Genomic DNA, 20,450 nt, shown 5'->3' with positions numbered 1-20,450 from the left:
TCCTCCACTTCAGGAAGAGGCGGTCCTCTCCCGGTTCTTAGTCCACTCCACAGCGCACAAGGGCGCGCGCCCACCTGGTCTCTCATTACACAAGTTGGAACCCACGAGAATTCAGAAGTTGTCAAAGGTTTCCCGGGGAGGGCGGGCCCCTAACCTAGGAACTGGACGTCACCTGGGCCTGCAGCGCTGGCCCAGCGTCTAGGGGAGCCAGGTCAGTGGGCACCCTAGAGGGCCAGCTTGGGGGAGCAGCCCCCACCCGCGTGGGGTTAGAGGCGGGCCCGCCCCGAGCCCGCTTTGATGTGCTGATGCTGCCTGGGAAGGGGCCACTTCACACCTAGGGCTCCGGATAAAGCGGCCGCAGCCCCAAGAGGGCCTTCGCCTTTGCAGCCATGGCCCAGCCCCTGTGCCCCGCGCTCTCCGAACCCTGGGTCCTCTCCAGCGACTGGAGCCCGGCCCGGCCGCCGCCGCCACCCTCCGACAGGGCCTGCGGGCGCTCCCCCGACTCGTGGGGCGGCAGCCCGGAGCCGAGACCCCCGCGCCCGACCGCGGCGAGGCCCCGCGGGGCCCGCGGCAGCCGCCTGGGCAGCGGCCAGCGCCAGAGCGCCAGCGAGCGCGAGAAGCTGCGCATGCGCACGCTCGCCCGCGCGCTGCACGAGCTGCGCCGCTTCCTGCCGCCGTCTGTGGCGCCCGCCGGCCAGAGCCTGACCAAGATCGAGACGCTGCGCCTGGCCATCCGCTACATCGGCCACCTGTCGGCCGTGCTAGGCCTCAGCGAGGACAGCCTGCGGCGCCCGCGCCGGCGGCGCAGCGACACCGCGAGTCCCCGGGGCTGGCCGCTCTGCCCCGACGGCGGCGCCGCGCAGGTGCCGGGCGTGGGCTCCGCGGTCTGCACCGGAGCCGCCTGGGCGTCCCCGGACGCCCGCCCTAGAGGCCGAGCCTATGCCGAGGTGGTGTGTCCCGAAGGGCAGGCGATGGAGCCGAGCCGCTCGGCTCGGGTTAGTACCCTCTTCCCCGCGCCGTCGGGGAGCGGGGGGCGCCCTGGCCTCTCTCGCGCGCGCTGGGGAGCCACGCAGTGTGCGAGGGGACGTGGAGGCCACGCGGGGCACGGGGACTGCGGCCCCCTGGGGTGCGGCCCCTGCTGAGTGCTGCGCTGTCCCCTCTCCCCTTGCAGCTCTTCCCGGGCGACGTGCTGGCTTTGCTGGACGCCTGGACGCCCCCGTCGTCCCTGGAGGGGCCGCCGGCCTGAGGAGCCCACGGAGGACGGACACCTGGCCCCCTGGCTGTGAGCACCGAGGCGCCGTGGGCCTCGGCGCCTTTCCTGGACGTGGGTGCAGCGGCGACGCAGGCGTGGGCGTGCCCGGGGCTGACCTGTCCCGACCCGGGGCGCCCCTCCCCGCCGCTCCTTGGACGGAAGGACTCGGAATGGACGCTTCGCAGCAGGCCGGAGGCCCTGCCTAATGTGTATTTATTTGTGAATAAACTGTTTGTGGTGGCGTCACTTGGCAGTTTCTTCTTCCCCTCCGTGGACACGAAGCTGCCTCCCTCCCCTCTAAACAAGAACCCTGGGGAGGCCGGAGCGATTCTGGCCGTCTGCAGCCCCCAGAACGCACAGGTCCAGCCCCGTCCCTGGCCTGGCGCCCCCTGTTCCAGGTGGGTCAGCCTGGAAGGGCTGCGGTGGGCGTTAGAGGAGTCTTCCTTGCTCCTGGTGGGGGACTGGGTAACACCAGGGCACGCTGGAGGGAACAGGACGCCCTGCTGCGTGCTTCCTGGGCGCAGGGCGCCTTGCACAGGGCGGAGCTCGGCCCCTGGAATTCTGCTGGCTGCCTTCATCCTGGGGCCTGGGGTGGTGGGGGTGGTGCAGGGAGCACAGCACCAGCTCCAAGGGGTCCTGTCCGTGTTTCCGGAGCCCTTCTTCCCCTGGTGGTCAAGCTTCCTGGCCTTGGATCCTGGGGTTTTTCCTTCCTCCCTCTTTCTGGTTCCCTCCCATGGGAACCACAGTGAGCCAGTTCCCAGCCAGGTAGCTGTGACCTGGAGGCCCAGCCAGCCAGAGATGAGGGGCCTGATGGGGGCCTGCAGCCAAACCAGGCTTCGTGGGTTGGGTTCAGCTCAGGGGAACACTCACGCTACAGAGGCCAGCTGAGAGGCCGTCAGGCTCGGGGTGGGGTAGGGCAGGGCGCGAGAGGGGCCCCTTACCTTCTGGTCCTCCCCTGTCCCCCTCAAGTGTGTGTTGGTGTTCGTTCTGAGTATTTTATTGAGATAAAATTCACGTAGCACAAAATCCACCCTCTTAAAGGCGCCGTGTGCCGTGTGCATTGGCTGTGCCCACGGAGCCGGGGGACTGTCACCACTCATTTCACAGCGCCCCTGTCGGCGCTCGGAGAAGCCTTGTAGCTGTAAGCATCGCATCACTCCCGGGCCGGCAGCTGGCCCTCTGCTTTCCACCTGTGTCTGGCTCCAGCCCCCGCGGCCGGCGCTGCGGCCACCTCTCTCGGTCCTCTGCGCCGCTGAAGCTGCCCTGTTTGCATTTCCAGGGTCCCAAAGGGACAGGGCTGCAGGGTGGGGCTGGGGCCCTGCTCGGCGGTCCCAGGCTCAGCCTCAGCAGGGCACTCCCCGCGGCTGCAGAAAACGGGGCCCAAAGCTGAACCCTGTAAGGGTGGGGGGGCTCACGCATCTCCCCGCGCCCCCTCCCCACACCTCCCTTCATATCACGCTCCCCTCCCAGAACCCGAAGTGTCCCCTTGGAGCCACCCAGCTTAGAAAATCTATTTGCATGGCAAAGGGGGAGCAGTTTAGGATGGGGAATTAAAGTTATTAGCAAGTCTTTTCACAGATAAGTGGGGCTCATTGGCCCGCCCCCTCCCCCCCACCGAGGGTCTCTCGTCCGCTCCTAACCCGGGCCGCGCCCACTGTTTATTAGCACCCGGGTGTGAACTCTCATTAACACGTCCCTGCTAATAGCGGAGGAGCCGGGGGCCTGGAGATAGGCAGGGGCCACCTCCTGCTGCTCCACGGCCCCCTCCCCCTCTTCCTGTGTGTCCCTTCACGGTGACCGCGACAGCAACAGGCGTCCTGGCTGGGCTCACCCTGCGTCAGGTGGGGCCTCCCGCGTCAGTTCTCCGGCAACCGGCGGGGCGGGCCGGGGAAGGCGCCCGAGCGGACGCCACGCGGCAGCCGCCCACCTCCGCGGTTCTCGAAGGGGAGCTGGAGGTGGAGGGAGGTGCGGCCGGCGGGGGTGGGAGGCTGCCTGCCACCCGCACGGGGCGTGGCGGTGCCCCGTCTGGAGTGGCCGGGGCTCGGGTCTGCGGGAAGGCGGGCGCTCTGCCCTCTGCTCCCCACCGCCTCCTTGCTCAGAGAGCCGCTCTCGGGACTGGCCCTGCTCGGACGCGTGCGTAGGGCCCTGGTCTGCCAGCCATTTCCCATCCCGGCAAGGGGGTTGCTGCCTTTATGCCCATCATACAGGTAGGCAGACTACCTGAGCACCGACAGGCGGAGGGATTAGGCCAAAGCCAGTAGGGGGCTACAGGGTGGGGACACCTGGTCTTTGGAATAGTCCGGGCAGCAGGTGCGTGTGGGGTCTGTGTGTGTGTATGGGGGTTGTGGCACTATGCTGGCCGTGCCACGCTGAGCACACATGTGGCCCCATGCAGTGTCCTGTGGGACAGCTATGCCATAGCCACTGTAGATGCTAACACTAATAATGGGGCAGTTAAGTTGATCATTGCTTAGTCAATAATTTATTCAGGGGCCAGCGCTGTGGTTGCCACCTGCAGTGCCAGCATTCCATGTGAGCACTGGTGAGGTCCCAACTGCTCCTCTTCTGACCCAGCTCTCTGCTGTGGCCTGGGAAAGCAGTGGAAGATGGCCCAAGTGCTTGGGCCCCTGCACCCATGTGGGAGACCTGGAGAAAGCTCCTGGCTCCTGGCATCAGATTGGCCCAGCTCCAGCCCTTGTGGCCATTTGGGGAGTAAACTAGCGGATGGAAGATTCTCTCTCTCTCCCCTTTCTCCCTCTTTGATTCTGCCGTTCAAATATATAAATCTTAAAAAAAAAAAGAATTGATTCCAGGTACCAATTTTTTTTTAATATTTTATTTATTTGAGACAGAGTTACAGAGAGAGGTAGAGACAGAGAGAGAGGTCTTCCATCCGCTGCTCATTCCCCAGATGGCTGCAATGGCCCGAGCTGAACCAATCTGAAGCCAGGAGCCAGGAGCTTCCTCCGGGTGTCCCATGTGGGTGCAGGGGCCCAGAGACTTCGGCCATCTTCCACTGCTTTCCCAGGCCACAGCAGAGCTGGATTGGAAGAGGAGCAGCCAGGACTAGAACCCATGCCCATATGGGGATGCTGGCGCTTCAGGCCAGGGCGTTAACCCGCAGCGCCACAGCGCTGGCCCCCAAGGTACCAATCTGAACATGGGGCCAGAGGAGGAGGTGGCCAACAGCTGTCCACTTGAGCTGGGACCACCTTCAAGCCAGTGGGTGATGGCAGTCCTCTCCCGAGGCCTGAGCTGGGGTGGTCTGAGGACAGAGCCCCTGCTTGTCCCAGGGTTGGGCCGAGGCCGCGCTGTCTACACCCCCAAGGGCTGCACCCGGCCACCTGCTCACCCCGCCCCAGGCCCTACACTTCCCATGTTTCCCAGCTGCTCCATCTCCCAGGGCCTGCAGCCTTGGCATCCTGGCCACCCAGTGTGGGCCCCTCCCCTGTGCCTCCCGTGGGTCTTGGCCCACCCACTTGGGTCCCCAGCCAGAGGGGCTAGCAGTCATGGCCGCCAAGGACGGGAGCTGCACTGTGCTTGCTGCGGGTGCTCTGGGGCAGAGGCCTGCCTGTAAGGGGACTCAGCTGGGAGGTGGGGGAGGTCTCCGGGTGTTGTTTCCAACTGTACAGCTCGCCCCCCCCACCTGCTGTTGCAGGAGGCGCGTTGATATGGGGAAACCAGACAGGGCGCTGGTGGGAGCGCATGAGCTGGAATGTTTTGCCAGTGCTGCGTTGTCACTCCTGCCCCTTAACTGTCCATCTAGTGCAGCCTACTTTTCCCGAGATGCACCTGTGTCTCCTCTGGTCCAGGAAGGAGGGGACACCACGATGGCCACGTGGAAATTAAAGCTCCCCCTGTTAGGGCACCGCCCCTGCCATCGCTCAGGGCTTCGGGCCCTGCTTGCGTGTCCTGTGGTCTCTGCTCTCAGGCAGCCCTCTGGCCCACGCACAGTGGGCACCGTGCCATGTGGGGCGGCTGACACCCACGCGTGACTGTACATTCACACCCTCTCCCTTTTCAATAAATCCTGCTCATCTCTGAGGGCAGGAACAAAAACCTGGGATAAAGATTTCCATACCTCGGCCCCGACCAGTCTGAGCTGGGTTTCCGGCACTTAAGCTAAGTCACCCCAGCCTCGGTTTCCCCCTCTGTACCTGGGGACAGTGATAGCATCCGTGTGTCCCACGTGTGGCCATACAGGCTTCAGGGTAAAATACACGATGCCAGCAGGTGCTGTGCAGAGCCAAGGCCACAGTCCCAGGTCCTCCATCCTCCGCGGACAGCGGCCCCTGCTGCTTCAGTCAGGGGCGGGCATCTCGGGTGGGGCCCTGTTCACCCAGGCACATTCAGCCAGTCAGAACCAGCGGCATAGGAGGGTGTCCTGTCCCCTCCCTCGCCCCCCGCCCTTGGCCTCAGGCCGCATTCCTCACCCGGGAGCTCCTGGGGAGGCAGCAGAAGATGGCCCAAGTCCTGGGCCCCTGCCACCCACGTGGGAGACCCTGGTGGAGTTCCAGGCTCCTGGCCCAGCCCTGGCCACTGTGGCCATTTGGGGAGTGAACCAGCAGATGGAGGCTCTCTCTCTCTCTCTCTCTCTCTGGCCCTTTCTCTGAAACTCTGCCTTTCAAATAAATGAATTTTTTACAGAATTTTTTAAAAAAGCTTTTAAATTTATTTGACAGGTAGAGTTATAGACAGTGAGAGAGAGAGACAGAGAGAAAGGTCTTCCGTCCGTTGGTTCACTCCCCAAATGGCCGCTACAGCTGGTGCTGCTGCACCAATCCAAAGCCAGGAGCCAGGTGCCTCTTCCTGGTCTCCCATGTGGGTGCAGGGCCCAAGCACTTGGGCCATCCTCCACTGCCTTCCCGGGCCACAGCAGAGAGCTGAACCGGAAGAGGAGCAACCAGGACAGAATCCGGCATCCATATAGGATGCCAGTGCACACCGCAGGCGGAGGATTAACCAAGTGAGCCACAGAGCTGGCCCCACAGAATTTTTTTAAAAAAAGATTTATTTGAAAGGCAGAATTAGAGAGAGAGAGAATCTTCCATTCACTGGCTCACTCCCCAAATGGCCACAACAGGCAGGGCTCGGCCAGACTGAAGCCAGGAGCTAGGACCTTCACCCAGGTCTCCCATATGGGTGCAGGGGCCCAAGCACTTGGGCCATCTTCTACTGCTTTCCCAGACACAGTAGTTGGGAACTGAAACAGAATGGAGCAGCCGGGACGCGAACCGGCGCCCATATGGGATGCTGGCACTGCAGACAGCAGCTTTAACGTGCTATGCCACAACGTCAGCCTCATTTTTGTTTGTTTGTTTGTTTTTGTTTTGTTTTGTAACAGAAACCATCAGCTGGGGCTGGTGGAGTCTGGACTGGGGGCACGAAGGTACACACCACAGCAACGCCAACACTGGGAGACAATGACACTGTTTATTTAGGTGACACACCTGCACGGCAAGGTCCCCCAAATGCACCTTCGCCTCCTCTGGTTCCGCTGGGGGCTGTCACGAGTCCTCCCCGCTGGGGTGTCCTGGGGAGCGGCCTCCCTGGCGGGACCCTTTCACAGCACTCCCAGGTGGCGGGGGTCGCTCCCCAAGTTCTCCCTTTGCAGCAGCAGGGAGTACCTGCGCAGCCGGGTCCAGTGCTCCCGCTCCTGCACCTGCTGCTGCTTCTTCTCCAGCATCTGAAAGCTGAGGCCACAGGGCTGGGGGTGAGGCACCCCCCTCCTCCCGGCCCCCAGGCCTGCGGCTCCCACGTCCTCTTCTGCCCGTGATGAGGCCTCCGGCCAGCCGGAGCAGACGCTCAGACAGCTTTCACTGAACGGGCCACGGGGTCGGGTGGAAGTGAACTGAGGACCCCCAAGTCCATTTGCAAGCAAAAGGTGGGATTCGTGCACAAGGGAGCCTCGTTCAGCCTGAATAACGGAAGTCGTGACACCTATGGCAACCTGGTGGAACGCTGGGGACACATGCTAAGAGACATAAGCCAGGTACAAGGACGCACCACAGGGTTCTGCTTCCCTGAAGACATTCAGTTGAATCTTTAAAAAAAGAGTTTTTGGGAAAGATTTATTGTATGTATTTGAAAGGCAGAGTGACAGAGACAGGATGAGACACAGAAAGACATCTCCCATTCCCTGGTTTATCCCCCTAAAGGGCCATAGTAGCTACGTTTGGGCCAGGTCCAAGCCAGGAGGCAGGAACTCCTTCCAGGCCTCCTCCGGGAGTGGCAGGGACCACACTTGGACCATCAAGTGCTGCCTCTCAGGTGCATCAGCAGGAAGCCGGACTGGAAGCGGGGCGGCTGGGACTTGAACCTGCGCTCTGAGATGGGGAGCTGGCGTCACAGGTGGCGGCTTAACCTGCTGTGCCACAACACTGGTGCCAACAACACCTAGTACACCTTTTAAAATGTTCACACACGAGTTCGGACACGCACATAATCCTGAAAACTGGACATGGGAAGAGGCGCTGTGCGCTCTGGTTTTTCACATGAAATACATCCTGGTAACACCCGGGCGGCCCTCACACACCCGCCATGCTCTTTAGTCTTCCCGGCAAGGACTGGGAGGGTCGGGGCTGCAGTGCTGGGCTTGGCCCACGCGTAGGGGGAGGGCAGCAGGCCGGCAGCTAGGAGTGAGGTGCAGGTCAGAAAACCAGGCTTCTCATTCACGCCGCCCGCGTGCAAACCTTGCTCTTGGCGGGCCGGCATGGCGGCACAGCCTGCACCACTGGCATCCCATATGGGCACTGGTTCAAGTCCCGGCTGCTCCTTTTCAGACATGCACCTATGCTCTCCCTCCGTCACATTGCTTCAACCGGAGGCCGTGCAGGGGGCAGCTGGGCAGTTAGGTGGAACTAGAATATGGTCTAAAAGAAAGACCAGAACGGGTGACTTCTCAAACACCACGCTGGCCGGAGGAGGGCTTTCTCTAGAGGTGCGGTGAAAAACGCCACGCGAAAGTGCTGTGGACACAGGACCCACAGGACCAGAGCGTTTGCGCATTCGCACCACCAGAGGGCGCCAGAGCCTGGCCGGTGCGGAGGCGCAGCAGCAAAGCCCAGGGAAGACTAACAATCCCGCCAGCTGAATAAGCAGTGGTCGGGAAGAAAACCAAAATGCTGGTTCCAGTCCTTAGAATGGACTCTGGAGGCCGTTTAAATCGGGTTTCAGACGGATCTGCAGCTGGACTTAAAAATTTAAGAGGCAGTGGGGAGGAGGGGAGAGACAGAGTCACTCTTATCAGATCGCGCCTTCCTACAATGCTAGCAATGGCCCAGGATCTGGGCACTCCATCCAGCTCTCTCACACGGGTGGCAGGAACCCCGCATCATCACCGCTGCCTCCCAGGGTCGACATGAGCAGGAAACTGGAGTGAGGAGGTGGGCGCCGAATCCAGACACTCCAGGATGGGAGATGCGCTTGGGCAGCGGAGCCGGCATGCAGACCTCTGGGGTGGCCCAAACTGCAGTGCCCTGGCTTTTGGGAGCCACCTGCTGCCCTATAGTTCCCTATAGTCTGAGGCCTGCCCCGTCCCTTTCTTACAGGACAGCTCTGCTCTGTTAGTGCTGAGCGGGGGCAGGCGGGGCTTGGTTTAGGTCTGCTGAGCTGGAGGGCCCCATGTGTAATTCTACCCTCCTAACCTCCTACTTGTCAATCAAAATGCCCCCTTTGCTGGATGCATTTGCTTCATCCAGGACCTGGGGGGGTGTGTGTGTGTGCCACGATATGGAGCTCTACGCGGAACTTGCGGAGCTGCCAGGTAATTCCCAGGTGGCTTCCCACCTGGAGAGGCCCCGCCCCCTCCCTCATGGAGGGGCCAGCATCAGGCCGGAGCTCTTGTTCTCTCTTGCTCTTCCACCACAGACCATGGCTGGAGCTGCTGCTGGCTGGGTGGGGGGTGGGGTGGAAGGGTTGGGGGGGCGGGAAGCCCTCTCTCCCCTCCCCCACCCCCTCCTTGCGGGCCCACTGCCCACCCTTCATGAGTGTGGGCAAGCCACGCTCGTGTGCGTCTGTGGGTTCACGCTCCCGTCATGTGAACAGATTTTCTGTATCACTTTCTGCACCGTATTCGTGCCTGCACTCGGAAGGTTCGCCTCCGTGCAAGGCAAGAGCCTGGACCCCAGCCCGCACCGGTGCCCACCACAACTCCCGACAAATAACTCACGGGACCCCCACCCGCTGGGGGGTCTTTAAATACCACCGCATTCAGTTCAATCTTACAGCGTGTTTTCGTGGCCCCTTGAATCTGTTTTCTTGGACTGCGATCCTAATTAGCCTCAAATAGAAGTTTTTTTTTTTTTTTTTTTTTTTTTTCCCTCTTGACTAGGCTGATTTCCTGCCCGGTTGACACAATCAAAATAACTTCAACCCAAAGCGAGAAAAGTGGCCACGTCCTGACGGGGAGGAAACGGGCGTCCACAGGGGAGAGGGGTCTCCAGTGTGCCCGACTTTCCAAGCTCACGCAACACCGAGCGAGTGGCTTCCAGCCCTTCCCTGAGTGCCTGGCCACGTCCTGTGTGCAAGACGCAGGGCGGGACGCGCTCACGGCCCCCTGTGCCCCTGCCGCAGCCTGGAGCCACCCCCAAGAACCCGCAGGCTGCGGGACGTCAGGGAAGACTCCCCAGCACAGCGGCTGGAGGGGCGAGGGGCGGGGCGGCCGGGCTGGAAGCAGGGCGAGGCCTGCACGGTGGCTCCCACAGCTCTGGAGCTAGGTGGGTGCTTCCTTGTTTGCTGACACGGGCCGCGGTGAGCACGAGCCGGCGGGCGGAGGGGACTGCCAGGGTGAGAGCATTCAAGGGGCGGCGTGCGCCAGGCAGCTGGAGGCGAGGTTGCCCCTGCCAGCCGGGGCAGAGGTGGCGGGAACGCTGCCACGTGGGGAGCGCGGGGCAGCCACCTCAACCCTGGCTCTGCGCACTTCTGTGCCTAAGGATCTGCAGTAATTCACCCCCAGGCTTGATGCAAACACATGGGGTCACCCGCGAAGGCGAGGGGGTGGGGCCTGGACCTTGCTGGGCCTTGCACGCCACAGGGACTATGGGCCAAGAGTCTGCTGCTGTGTGTCCCACGGGGTCCTGAAAATTCTGTCCTGGTGTGATCACAGCGGGGGGCCGGGGCAGCTGGGCGGGGTGGGGCGGCCCACTGGCTGCTGACTGGCTGGCCACTGCAGTTCTGGAACTTTCCATCTGTTGCTACACAGACCCACTGCCTTACAGTTTCACCTAGTTTTAGGGCCAAGGACGCGATTTTAGACACAAGGAGTAAACGGGAAGAAAACACTGGGGAGCAAACTCCTTGGGACCCTCCCCACCTGCCCCCCAACCCCCGCCTCCGGTGGTGGGCTGTCAGTGAGGGTCTGGCTGCGGGCACGTCCCCCGTGAAACACCCGGGGACCTCTCTGGGAAGGCCCAGGCACCGACTGGAGCTCGGTGCTCCCCGGTCACCCGCGGCTGCCAGGGGCACAGGATTCGCGTCTTAGCGTCAGGGCCCTGTAGATGGTCCTTCAGGTTCAGGCTGAGGTAACCAGGAGCCCGGCCTACGCCCACCACGCACTGTCTCCTCCCCAAAGCTCGCCCCTGCCCATCTCAGCCCCCACCCTGCCCCACGTGGCTGCCGCCTCTCCTCCCAGCCGTGGGCTCTGGGGGGCCCTCGGCACCCCGCCCTTCCCAGGAGACAGCTGGGAGACAGCGAGGCACACGGAGGTGAGGGGCTGGCAGGGGCCTCGCGGCCCAGAGCGAGGAAGTCAGGACACAGGGACTCTTCCCACCGCCCACAGAGCCCCCCAGGAAAAAGTGAAGTCCCGCAGGGCCGTGTGATACCGGATCTACAAACAGTGGACAGAGGGCGGGCGTCTCGTGGAGTGGGTAAGGTGTCGCTCCAGACACTCAGGTCTGTATCGGAGCACCTGCGTTCCAGTCCCGGTTCCCTTCTGATTCGCTTCCTGCCACCACCCAGGGGAGGCAGGAGATGGCGGCTCAAGTCCTCCAGCCCCGTGCCCCACAGGGGAGACCTGAATGGAGTTCCGGGCCCCTGGCTTCAGCCCGACCCAGCCCTGGCTGTTGTGGACATTTGGGGGAGTGACCCAGGAAATGGAAGATATCTGACTTTCAAATGCAGTGGGAGCAAATACATTTTTTTAAAAAACACGTATGGAATGCGTTATTGTTTTTAAATGCATTCCCCTCACGGTAACCGCAGTGCTCAGTTTTCTGGTGGAAGCGCTAAGGCTGATAAACACTTCGTGGCTGTATTCTCCTGCTTTTTCAAATTTCTGCAAGTTCATACAGAACTTGGAGAGGGTGAACTCGCTTTCCTCAGTGGGTTCCGGTGTGGGGCTCTGGGTCTGAGGGAGCTGCGGGAGTAGGTTCAGCAGGTGGCTGGTGTCCGGTCACCGTGGGCGGGGAGGTGGGAGGGAGCCGCCCTGGGCTGCAGCCGCTGGCTCCGGCCCACGCCCAGGAGGGCAGCCTCTGGCTCTGCAGACAGGAAAGGGCAGGGGTGTGGCCAGAGTCCACAGCAACAGAAACAAGTTCAATAAACAAGGTCTGGGCCCTCTGTCAAGAGCACAGGCAAGCTGGGCCAGGCCCTCCCCAGGGGAACTGCTCCTGCGGCCACGATCTAACACCATGCTCCTGGTTTACATTTCACCATTTTTAAAAGGTTTATTAATTTTATGTATTTGAAAAGGAGAGCGACAGAGAGAGAGAGAGAGAGAGAGAGAGAGAGAGATCTGTCTTCCACCCCTCGTTCACTCCCTAAATGCCCACAACAGCTGGGTTTGGGCCAGCCCAAAGTCAAGAGCCAAGAACACTGGATCTCCCACGAGTGGCAGGGACCCAAGTACTCGAGCTGCCGCCGCCGCCTCTCTGGGTGCACACCAGCAGGACGCTGGACCAGGAGTGGAGGAGCAACTCAGCCCAGGCGCTCTGAGACGGGTGTGGGAGCCCCCAGAGGCAGCTTCACCCCACACCACTGCACACTCCCCATGCACACTGTTGGTAGAAAAGTCGCACACAGGGAAAACACAAAGCAGAAAACCGCACACGCTTGCCTCTCCCAGATGTAGCCAGCGCCACCATGGTTGTACACCCTGCCAGTCCCCACTCACTCAAAATCAGGATTACATTACAAATATCCTACAACTTTTCTTTTTGAGAAATTTCAAATCCATAAAGAAGTAACATTCTTTCTCTCCCTTTCCCCCTTTCCCTCCCCCTCTTCCCTTCCCTCTCCCCCTTTCCCTCCCCCTCTTCCCTTCCCTCTCCCCCTTTCCCTCCCCCTCTCCCCCTTTCCCTCCCCCTCTCCCCTTTGCTCTCCCCTCCCCCTTCCTTCCCCTTCCCCCTTTCCCTCCCCTTCTCCCCTTCCCTTTCCCTTTCCCCTCCCCTCTCCCCTCCCCCTCCTCCTTCCCCCTCCCCTTCTCGCTCTCCAGACGTCCCTGATTTCATCGCTGTTAACCCTTTCACCATGTGTCTCGCCACAGAGGTTTTCCTGGACCACTTGACAGGCTGCCCGAGGTGGCTGGGGAGCCTTCCTTCTGCCATTTGGGTATTTATGACATCATTTGCGGGCCATACAAAACTGTCAGTGTCAAAACAGCCTGCTACAGATGCACTGAATTTCAAGTCCCACCTGCCAGTGCCTTGGCAGGGCCAGACCCAGCGATCTCCCAGCCTCACCTGGCCCATGGGCCTGATGTCGGCCAGCCCTGCTCCGCAAGGCCAGCCAGGCCCCAGGGCTCAGGAGGAGCAAGGGCGGTTGTTCTTGGCACATCTCTAGGACAATGTCTACCACTCTCTGCTTGGCCCTCTCTCCTGACACTCACAGGACCACATTCCTGTCCTGATGAACAGGGATACTTCTGTCTGGGAGACGCTGACAGCCACACAAGGGACCTACCAAAACTTGGAAAGGACAGGGAGGTGCCCCTGGCGCCTCCTGGTGGTGACATTTGGGATAGCAGCGAGAGGACACAGCACCAAGCCCGGCGCCGCGCACCTGCACCTGACATCTGTCATCTCATGCCACATCTCACCACCAAAACGTCCTCACAAGTGCTCGGCACACAGCAGTATTTTTTTGAATGACTGAGCAAAACGGGGCTCTGAGAGGCAAATGAAGAGCTGGAGTTCAAACCCGAAGCTCCAAGCATTTGCCTTCATTCCTTCTGTGGCAAGAGTCAGAGGAAGGGGAGGTGGCTGCGACTCAGAGGTCCCAGGACACGAGGACATCTGCCAGGTCAGCCGGCTCTGGGTGACCCCACTGCAGCCCAAATGGTAGTCCCATCATGGCGGGAACCATCAACAAGATGCCCAAGTCCCAGCTGCCCGCATCTCAGTCCCGGCTTCACTCCCAACTCCAGCTTCCTGCTAACGCACAGCCTGGGAGGCGGCAGTGACGGCTCAAGGCGTGGGACGCCTGGATTGAGTTCTTGGCTCGGGCTTTGGCTACCCTGGGCATCTGGGGGCGTGCATCAGTGCGTAGGGTGCCCTCTCCTACCTGTCTGGCTCAGTGTCTCTGGTCTCAGCAGGAAGAAGCCAGCAAGTGGAAGCCTCTTCTACCAGGGGGAGTCGACGGCTCCTCCTCTGCCGCCCGCAGGTGGACGCGGGCTGGCCCGGGGCTGGGGTGTGGCGGGGCCCTTACCTCTTCTGCAGGAGCAGCTCACATCTTCTCTCCAGCGGCAGTGCCTCGGGGAAGGCCATGGTGTCCAGCAGGTCCTCCTGGGGAATGGTGTAATTTTTTGAGAGGTTTTCCAGGAGTGGGTAGGCCTCGAAGTTAAAGTAGAAAACAGAATTGCGGGTGTCGCCAGCCTCCTCCTCGGATTTCGCTTCATCCGGACAGTCTCCTGCCATGACAGCAGCACAGCGCTGTGTACGGTGCTGCCCTCCTGGGGACCGCGGCTGGGTGGGGATGCGGGGTAGGTGGGGGGTGCCTGGGTAGAGCCAGGAGGGGCTCGTGATCTGGGGGAGCAGGAGCCCAGAGAGATGCCCTTGTTGGCGTTTTATGAAGGCCCCCTGTGGGGCTTAGCCGCGGTGTCTTTTGGGGACACAGGGTGGGATGGATCCCAGGTAGGGCCACTGGGTGCTGGGATTGTGGAAGTCGGGGAAACAGGCGCAGGTGCTCAGGGGCCCCCCCTGTACCTTGGAGCAGGAAAAACGGAAGTTGTAGGGACACAAGAAACACAGGCTTCCAGGGGACCCCCACGCGGTGGGGCCTGGGGGGAGCAAAGGCACAGACGACCTCGGACTTGGCCGCGTTCATGAGGGACATGGAACCGTTCCTGGTAAAGATGAGCACCTAGGAGGCAAGGGGGCAGGGCGCGGGGACCTCGATTGGACTCTGTCCTTCCCAGGAAGGCAGAGGGCCCAGGGTGTCCAGTGAGGGCTGGACGTGGGACAGACACAGCGCGCGCGCGGCTCCTGGGCCCTGGTGCTGCTGAGGGCGCCGCAGCTACACGCGTGCTGGCTCCGCTGGGGCCCCTTCTGCATGCTTGCCCTCTGGCCCCGGCTTTTCTTTCTGGTTCTTTCCAGCACCCTGCTGAAGAGCTCCTGTCCACGAGGCCACCCTCCAGCTCCTCACTGGTCCTCCCAGCGCCCTCCTTCCTCCCATTCCACCCCCGAGGCACCTTGCGCAATCCAACAGCCACTCCCGGCCTGGGTCTCGGAGGGGCCTCTCTCCTGCCTGAGCCCCTTCTCTGGGCCCAGAACATGTGCTCCGAAAGTCTGCCTCGACCTCCACCCTCCGCCAGGGGCCACGGCACTGCCTCCGCACTGTCCTGCCCTGGCCCAGCGCTCTTGCCTCCTTCGTGTCCCTCCCGTCCCTTCTGAGCTCAGTTTTCATCACCCTGTAATTGATGGTGTTGCCCGCAGGGCGTCTGCAGGTGCCCGATGGTGAGCAGGAAATCTGTTTTCAGCCCCAGGCTCTCTGAGAGAGAGACCCGGGGGTGGGGGCTTGTAGGCCCCCTACCCCAGGAATCCCAGACTTTCTCTCCAGGCTGCCACAGGAGCCAGGCTATGGGGCCGGCTCCGTTCTCCAGCCCTTCTCAGCACTCGCCGCCCACCCCCACTCCACATTCTCCATGCTTCAAGCCACAGAGTGGCAGAATGCACCTGTATCCTGCCCAGCGTTCAGGGCCCTGCCCAGCCAGCCCCCTCTCCACACCCCACTGCCTCTCACGCTGCAGCATCTTGACCCCGCTCGGTACTGGACTCACAACGCCTGTTCGAGCAAGCACACGCCCCGCCTTGCTGGCGTCCACAGCGGGGGTGGGCGGCCCCTCTCTGCTCCATGCATCTCCTGCAGGAGCTCCCACGCGTGAGGGTAGCTGTTGTGAGCCCCGTGAAGGAGGCTGGGGCTTTCTCTTTTATGTCTGTTCACCGAAAGCTAGACTGGGCGCCTGGCACGTAGTAAGCCTTGAACAAACGTGTGTGGAAGCCAAGGCGGAGCCGTGCGTGGCAGAGGGCTGCAGAGCCCCGGGGACCTACCATACCAGGCAGGGCTCGGACCGGGGCCACCGCACAGATGGCTTCATCCAGGTGCTTCTCAGGCCTACAAGAAACAAAGCACAAATGTTCTGGGCCTCTCCCAGGCATGTATCCTGCGGGAAACTCCTGATCGTGAACGCCAGGAAAACTCACAGCGAAGAAAATACAGAATTGGAACCACCGGCACCAGCGTGACTCATGAACAATGTTGCAGAGCAAGTTACAGAATAAACAGCTCTGATACACGAGGCAGAGAATAGAGACTGTTTTCATATACACATTTTCCAAATACGCACAGCTGAATGTGTATGAGGGTTCAGGAAAATTCACGAAGAAGTAAAATTAAGAGAGGTTAACTTTCTTGCAAAAATTTTTGAAATTCATGCATAGTTTTTTTTACATAATATGCATTTTCATGAGCTTTATAAAAAAGCTTTATTTATTTATTTGAAGGGCAGTGAGAGAGAGAGAGAGGGAAAGACGGAGGGAAGCTCTTCCATCTGATGGTTCACTCCCCAGTTGGCTGCAACAGCTGGAGCTGGGCTTGTCTGAAACCAGGAGCCAGGGCTTGGCCAAGCTGAAGCCACGAGCCAGGAACTCCACCCAGTCCTTCCACATGGGTGGCAGGAACCCAAGTCCTTGGGCCATCATCTGTGGCCTCCTAGGCACATTAGCGGGAGGTTGGATGGGAGACAAAGTAGCTGGTGCTCCAACCAGGCACTCCCACATGGGATACAGGTGCCCCAAGCTGCGGAGCACCGTAATACCTTAAGTGACAGCTCGACCCGCCGCGTCATTGCACTCACCCCTATGTGGCTGACGCTGGGGACCTTGGGACCACCATGTGTGGAGGCCTGGGCTGGCCTGCCGGAGGGAGACGCCCCAGCCTACGACTGCCAGGTGTGGGCGAGGCTGTCTTGGACGGCCGGCCCCTGCCCAGCTGCCTTACTGGGGCAGGTGTGAGACCAAGAGAAGATGGACCAAGTGCAGCCTGCATCGCTGACCTGCAGAACCAGGGACTAAGCCATGTTTTGGGGGTGGTTTTGCCGGTGTGGCAGTAATTAATGAGGTGGTTATCTGTGGGGTGGAGTGAGAACAGGTGACGAGGGAAAGGCGTGCGGGAGGCTGGGTGGAACTGGAGATGACCTATTATGGGAAACAGAATGAAGAGATACGCATTTTTGGTGCAAAAATTTTTTTGGAATCCATGTAAGGGGGGGGTCTTCAAAAAGTTCACAGAAAATATGTATTATGAAAAAGAGCTATGCATGGGTGTCAAAACTGGCACCAAAACACGGATCTTTCAACTCCATTTCCACGAACTTTTTGAACTTCCCACGCACGCGTGAAATACGTAAACGTTTTGACAAAGGAAAGAGTGGCGGTCGCGGGGGAAGCGGATGAGAGGCCATTTCTGCAGGAAGGCGCCCCGGCTGCCTCCTCTGGGGTGTGAAAGAAGTCCCTGGGGCGGAGCACGAACACTGGGAAAATCGGTCCCTGTCTGTGACGTCATGATCTAGAGGCGTTCCCGGGGGCGGGGCCAGCTCAAGCCACCCACCTCTCGACAAGCACGCGGAGGGAGGGTCCCTGGGTCCCTCTGGCGGTCACCAGGTAGAGGGAGGAGTCTGTGCACAGCACCACGCATATCATTTGGGATTTCACTGGCGTCTCGGGGTACACGTTCTGACCGTCACGGACCAAGAAATATTTGAGGAAGTGCACGCTCTGGCAGACGCACCCCTCGGGAAGAGCGACGACCCCGAAAGAGAAGCCTGGAGGGAGTGAAGCAGAAGCAAGTCAGAAACGGGCAGGGGGAGGCGGCCACGGGCGGGCGCGCCTGTGTGTGACTCGTGGGACGTCCAAGCCTGGGAGAGCGAAAGCAGCACACCCGGGGCCCGAGCCACGAGCAGCCACTCCCAGGAAGCCTTTTTCCGCGTGGAGCGGGGCTGGGGACGAGGTGACCCACAGACGAGGGCAAGCAAGCACCAGGCACCCAGGGTCTGACCTGCAACTGACTGACCACGGGAGGCGGAGGCGTGTGGGTTCAGAAAAGGAAGGGGCACGCGTGTGCAGCCCAGTAGGGAGGTCTCAAGATCTCCCGAAGCGAGGAGAAGCACTGGCCGGGGGCTGGGGGAGCCGCGACCTCTCTTCTTGCCGTGAGCGGTCTTGAACCCTCACAGCGAGGCTGCTGGGCAGTGGCCATGTTTATCCTAGCCTCCCCTCTAAGATAACCAGGAGTGTGCAGGCGGAGAGCAGCCAGGTCTGGAAGGTACTTTGCTGCCAAGCACCCAGTAAACGCTCAGGCAAGGGGGGCTGGCGGGATACGGTGGTCAGCAAACGCTGAGTGGATGAGACCAGGACCAGCTCCCCCATGGTGACTAAGCACACAGACGTCACAGAAGGCCCAGGGCCTCAGGGATTCCAGAGCTGAGGCAGACAGGGGCCCTACCTACAGCCAGGTCCCAGAGCGTGAGCACGCCGTCCTCGCAGGCCAGCACCAGGTAGGAGGAGGAGCAGCTGAGCTCAGAGACTGTGATGGGGGCAGCACAGGGCCACACGCCCTCGTGGTCTAGGAGGAGGATACACCAGGCTCTCCCTGAGACCCCTGCACCTGCCCATCACCTCCCCCCAACCCCCGCCAGCCCCGACCACCTGGGACCCAGACCCAACAGCCTGTCGGGGTGCAGCAGCAGCAGCTCCTGTCTGGACTCGCCCCCCCCCCCCCCCCCCAGTGTGCAGCGCTCTGCCCTCTCTGGATGACTCAAGAGGAAGTCACACTGTGGTTACAGTAGCATTAATGAGTACTTCCTAGGTGCTCAAGCTGTCAGGCACAAGGGCTGCGGTTCACCCCATGTTACCCGCGAGGCTCCTGAGGACGGGTGTGTGTGTGTGTGTGTGTGTGTGACTTGTTTGCAGCCGGTCAGTGCAGGAGCAGACGTGAGAAAGCAGTGGGCTGCTGGGCGCGGGGGGCGGGGGGAGACAGGCTCCAGTGTCCCTTCTGAAGTATACACCAAACATAGGCATGCAGCTGCTTACGCAAATCCTTCCACGGATTTGTAAAACGACCACAGCTCCTGTTCCCTTGGCACAAAGAGCTTTCACAGACAGAAAGGCCCTGGGTTTTGCTCTCCACAGCGGCCAACAGCCATGGGGTGATTAGTCTGTTCTTTGTTTCAGGTTGGGGCACTGGGGGGCGGGGCGGGAAGAGGCCGCCCTGAGAGGCAGAGTTGGCGGCCCCTTGGGCAGGGACCAGCACTGGCCTTCAGAAGCCGAGCCTGTTTTCTTTACTTTTCCCCCGGCTGCTGGAGGAGCTGTGTCCCCCAGGGACCTGTTGTCTTTAAGAAACATGATGCTTCAGGGACAGATCTTTGGGGTCGTGCCACAGCCACCAAGCCCCCACTTCTGCCTGCACACCGTGGTCCCCTTAAAAGGACCCTGGAGAAGGACACCCGTCTCAGCAGGCAAGTACCAACTTTATCCTTCAGAGTTCGGTTCAGCGAGTAGAGGAAGAAATTGTGACTTCCAGTCCAGCGTACGCCGAGGACACAGGCTACTCCTGGGGAAGGAGAGAAGGCACGGCGTCAAGTGACGAGCGTGGGTGGCCTCTGGTTTGTGTGGAAGGTGCCCGCTCAAGCAGTCTTAGGGAACTGCTCTAAGGGACAGCAGTTTGTGCTGATGGGTGAGCTTCCCAAGGAAGGACTGGGCACCGCTAAGCAGGGCTGCTCCTTCCCGGGCAAGGGCCCTTGGCTGCTTCCATATCTTCTAGAAAATTCATGCCCACTCGGCTGTTCACATCTGAAACGTTTTCTACAAGATGCGTCCAGAAGCAGCCTGGCAGCCAGCCGCCATGATCATGGAGTCCAGGCTCAGGCGCCACAGGTGCAAACAGAAACCAGGAAGCTGTGGCTCCATCCCCTCCCACCAGGCAAGCTCGTGGGTGGAAGGTCTCTGTGTGCAGGGACTCCCCCGAGCGACCCCTCAGCCAGCGCCACCTCTTGCTGCACCCTCACTTACCTGAGGCGAAGGAGCTCTTGGCTTCCATTGGCACAGCAAATACGCAGCTGGGAAGGAAGAAGTGGAAGGTGGCCATGCTGGGAAGGAAAGGCGAGGAGTGAGAGCCACGGCGGAGAGGTGGGCAGTTGGGAGGGGCCTCCCCGGGCACGGGGCCGCCAGGTAAGTTACATTCTGGGTGCTGGTCCAGGTGGGACGAGCAGACCCTGGGCGCTGGTACAGGGAGGGTCAGGGAACAAGGAGTGCCCCCAGGCCAGGAGGGGGCAGGGCAGAGAGGCCCCTCTGTCCTGGGGAAGACCCTGTAAAGCCAACCTGGGTGATCTGCATTAATGCTCTCATACTGGGGGCGACACAAGTGCTGTGCTTTAAAAAAAAGACCAGTGATGAGTGAAGAAAAAGGGCCCTGATTCGCAGGCTGTGAGTTCTCCCACAGTGGACAGCTAACAGCACTGAACAACTGGCTTGCAAACTCCTTCAGTGGCGCAGCTGCTGTTAGGGCTTGGCCTCGCGAAGTGGTGTCTTGGAGTGAGAAACTTCCAGCCCACTTGAGAGCAAGACAAGAGGTGTCACTTCCCAGGGACACCCACGGGAGCCCCGAGGGGAGCTCTTTCCTAAAATCAGCCCAATAAAGGACACTCCAAACACGTGGCCTCAGTTTTTCATGGACTGACGCACAGCAACGCTTTGTAATAATTAAACATCTGCAA

At 60.8% G+C, this 20,450-nt stretch overlaps 3 protein-coding genes across 15 annotated transcripts in view; 2 read left to right on the top strand and 1 right to left on the bottom strand.

Annotated features, from left to right (window-relative positions):
- The first annotated feature begins 389 nt into the window (after positions 1–389).
- Positions 390–1,498, top strand: MESP1 (mesoderm posterior bHLH transcription factor 1). Its single transcript, XM_070053392.1, has 2 exons — positions 390–995; positions 1,172–1,498. The coding sequence occupies exons 1-2, from the start codon at positions 390–392 to the stop codon at positions 1,244–1,246; spliced, it is 681 nt and encodes a 226-aa protein (XP_069909493.1). The 3' UTR covers positions 1,247–1,498.
- A 5,168-nt stretch (positions 1,499–6,666) lies between these two features.
- WDR93 (WD repeat domain 93) overlaps positions 6,667–20,450 on the bottom strand; it is a 45,210-nt gene continuing 31,426 nt past the window's right edge. For 3 of the 13 annotated variants that reach the window (XR_011381047.1, XR_011381045.1, XM_070054531.1), the window contains 8 exons: positions 19,747–19,823; positions 19,202–19,288; positions 18,182–18,301; positions 17,291–17,504; positions 15,733–15,796; positions 14,389–14,545; positions 13,892–14,093; positions 6,667–6,945 (listed from right to left, as the gene is read on the bottom strand). Coding sequence is in view for 9 of the 13 variants with exons in the window: in XM_070054531.1 (XP_069910632.1) it covers positions 6,816–6,945; positions 13,892–14,093; positions 14,389–14,545; positions 15,733–15,796; positions 17,291–17,504; positions 18,182–18,301; positions 19,202–19,288; positions 19,747–19,823 (1,051 nt within the window). In the remaining 4 variants the exon portion in view is untranslated. The other 10 variants (XM_070054530.1, XM_070054535.1, XM_070054536.1 and 7 more) reach the window with 7 other exon arrangements.
- The window catches only part of PLIN1 (perilipin 1), a 62,315-nt gene continuing 56,552 nt past the window's right edge, over positions 14,688–20,450 (top strand). The window contains exon 1 of the mRNA XM_070054543.1: positions 14,688–14,697. The gene's annotated coding sequence lies outside the window, so the exon portion shown is untranslated. The remainder of the gene's footprint in view (positions 14,698–20,450) is intronic.

Source organism: Oryctolagus cuniculus, chromosome 12, assembly GCF_964237555.1.
Source record: "Oryctolagus cuniculus chromosome 12, mOryCun1.1, whole genome shotgun sequence".
Taxonomy (NCBI): Eukaryota; Metazoa; Chordata; class Mammalia; order Lagomorpha; family Leporidae; genus Oryctolagus; species Oryctolagus cuniculus.
The sequence above is the reverse complement of the archived record's forward strand: the minus strand, read 5'-3'. Positions and strand labels throughout refer to the sequence as shown.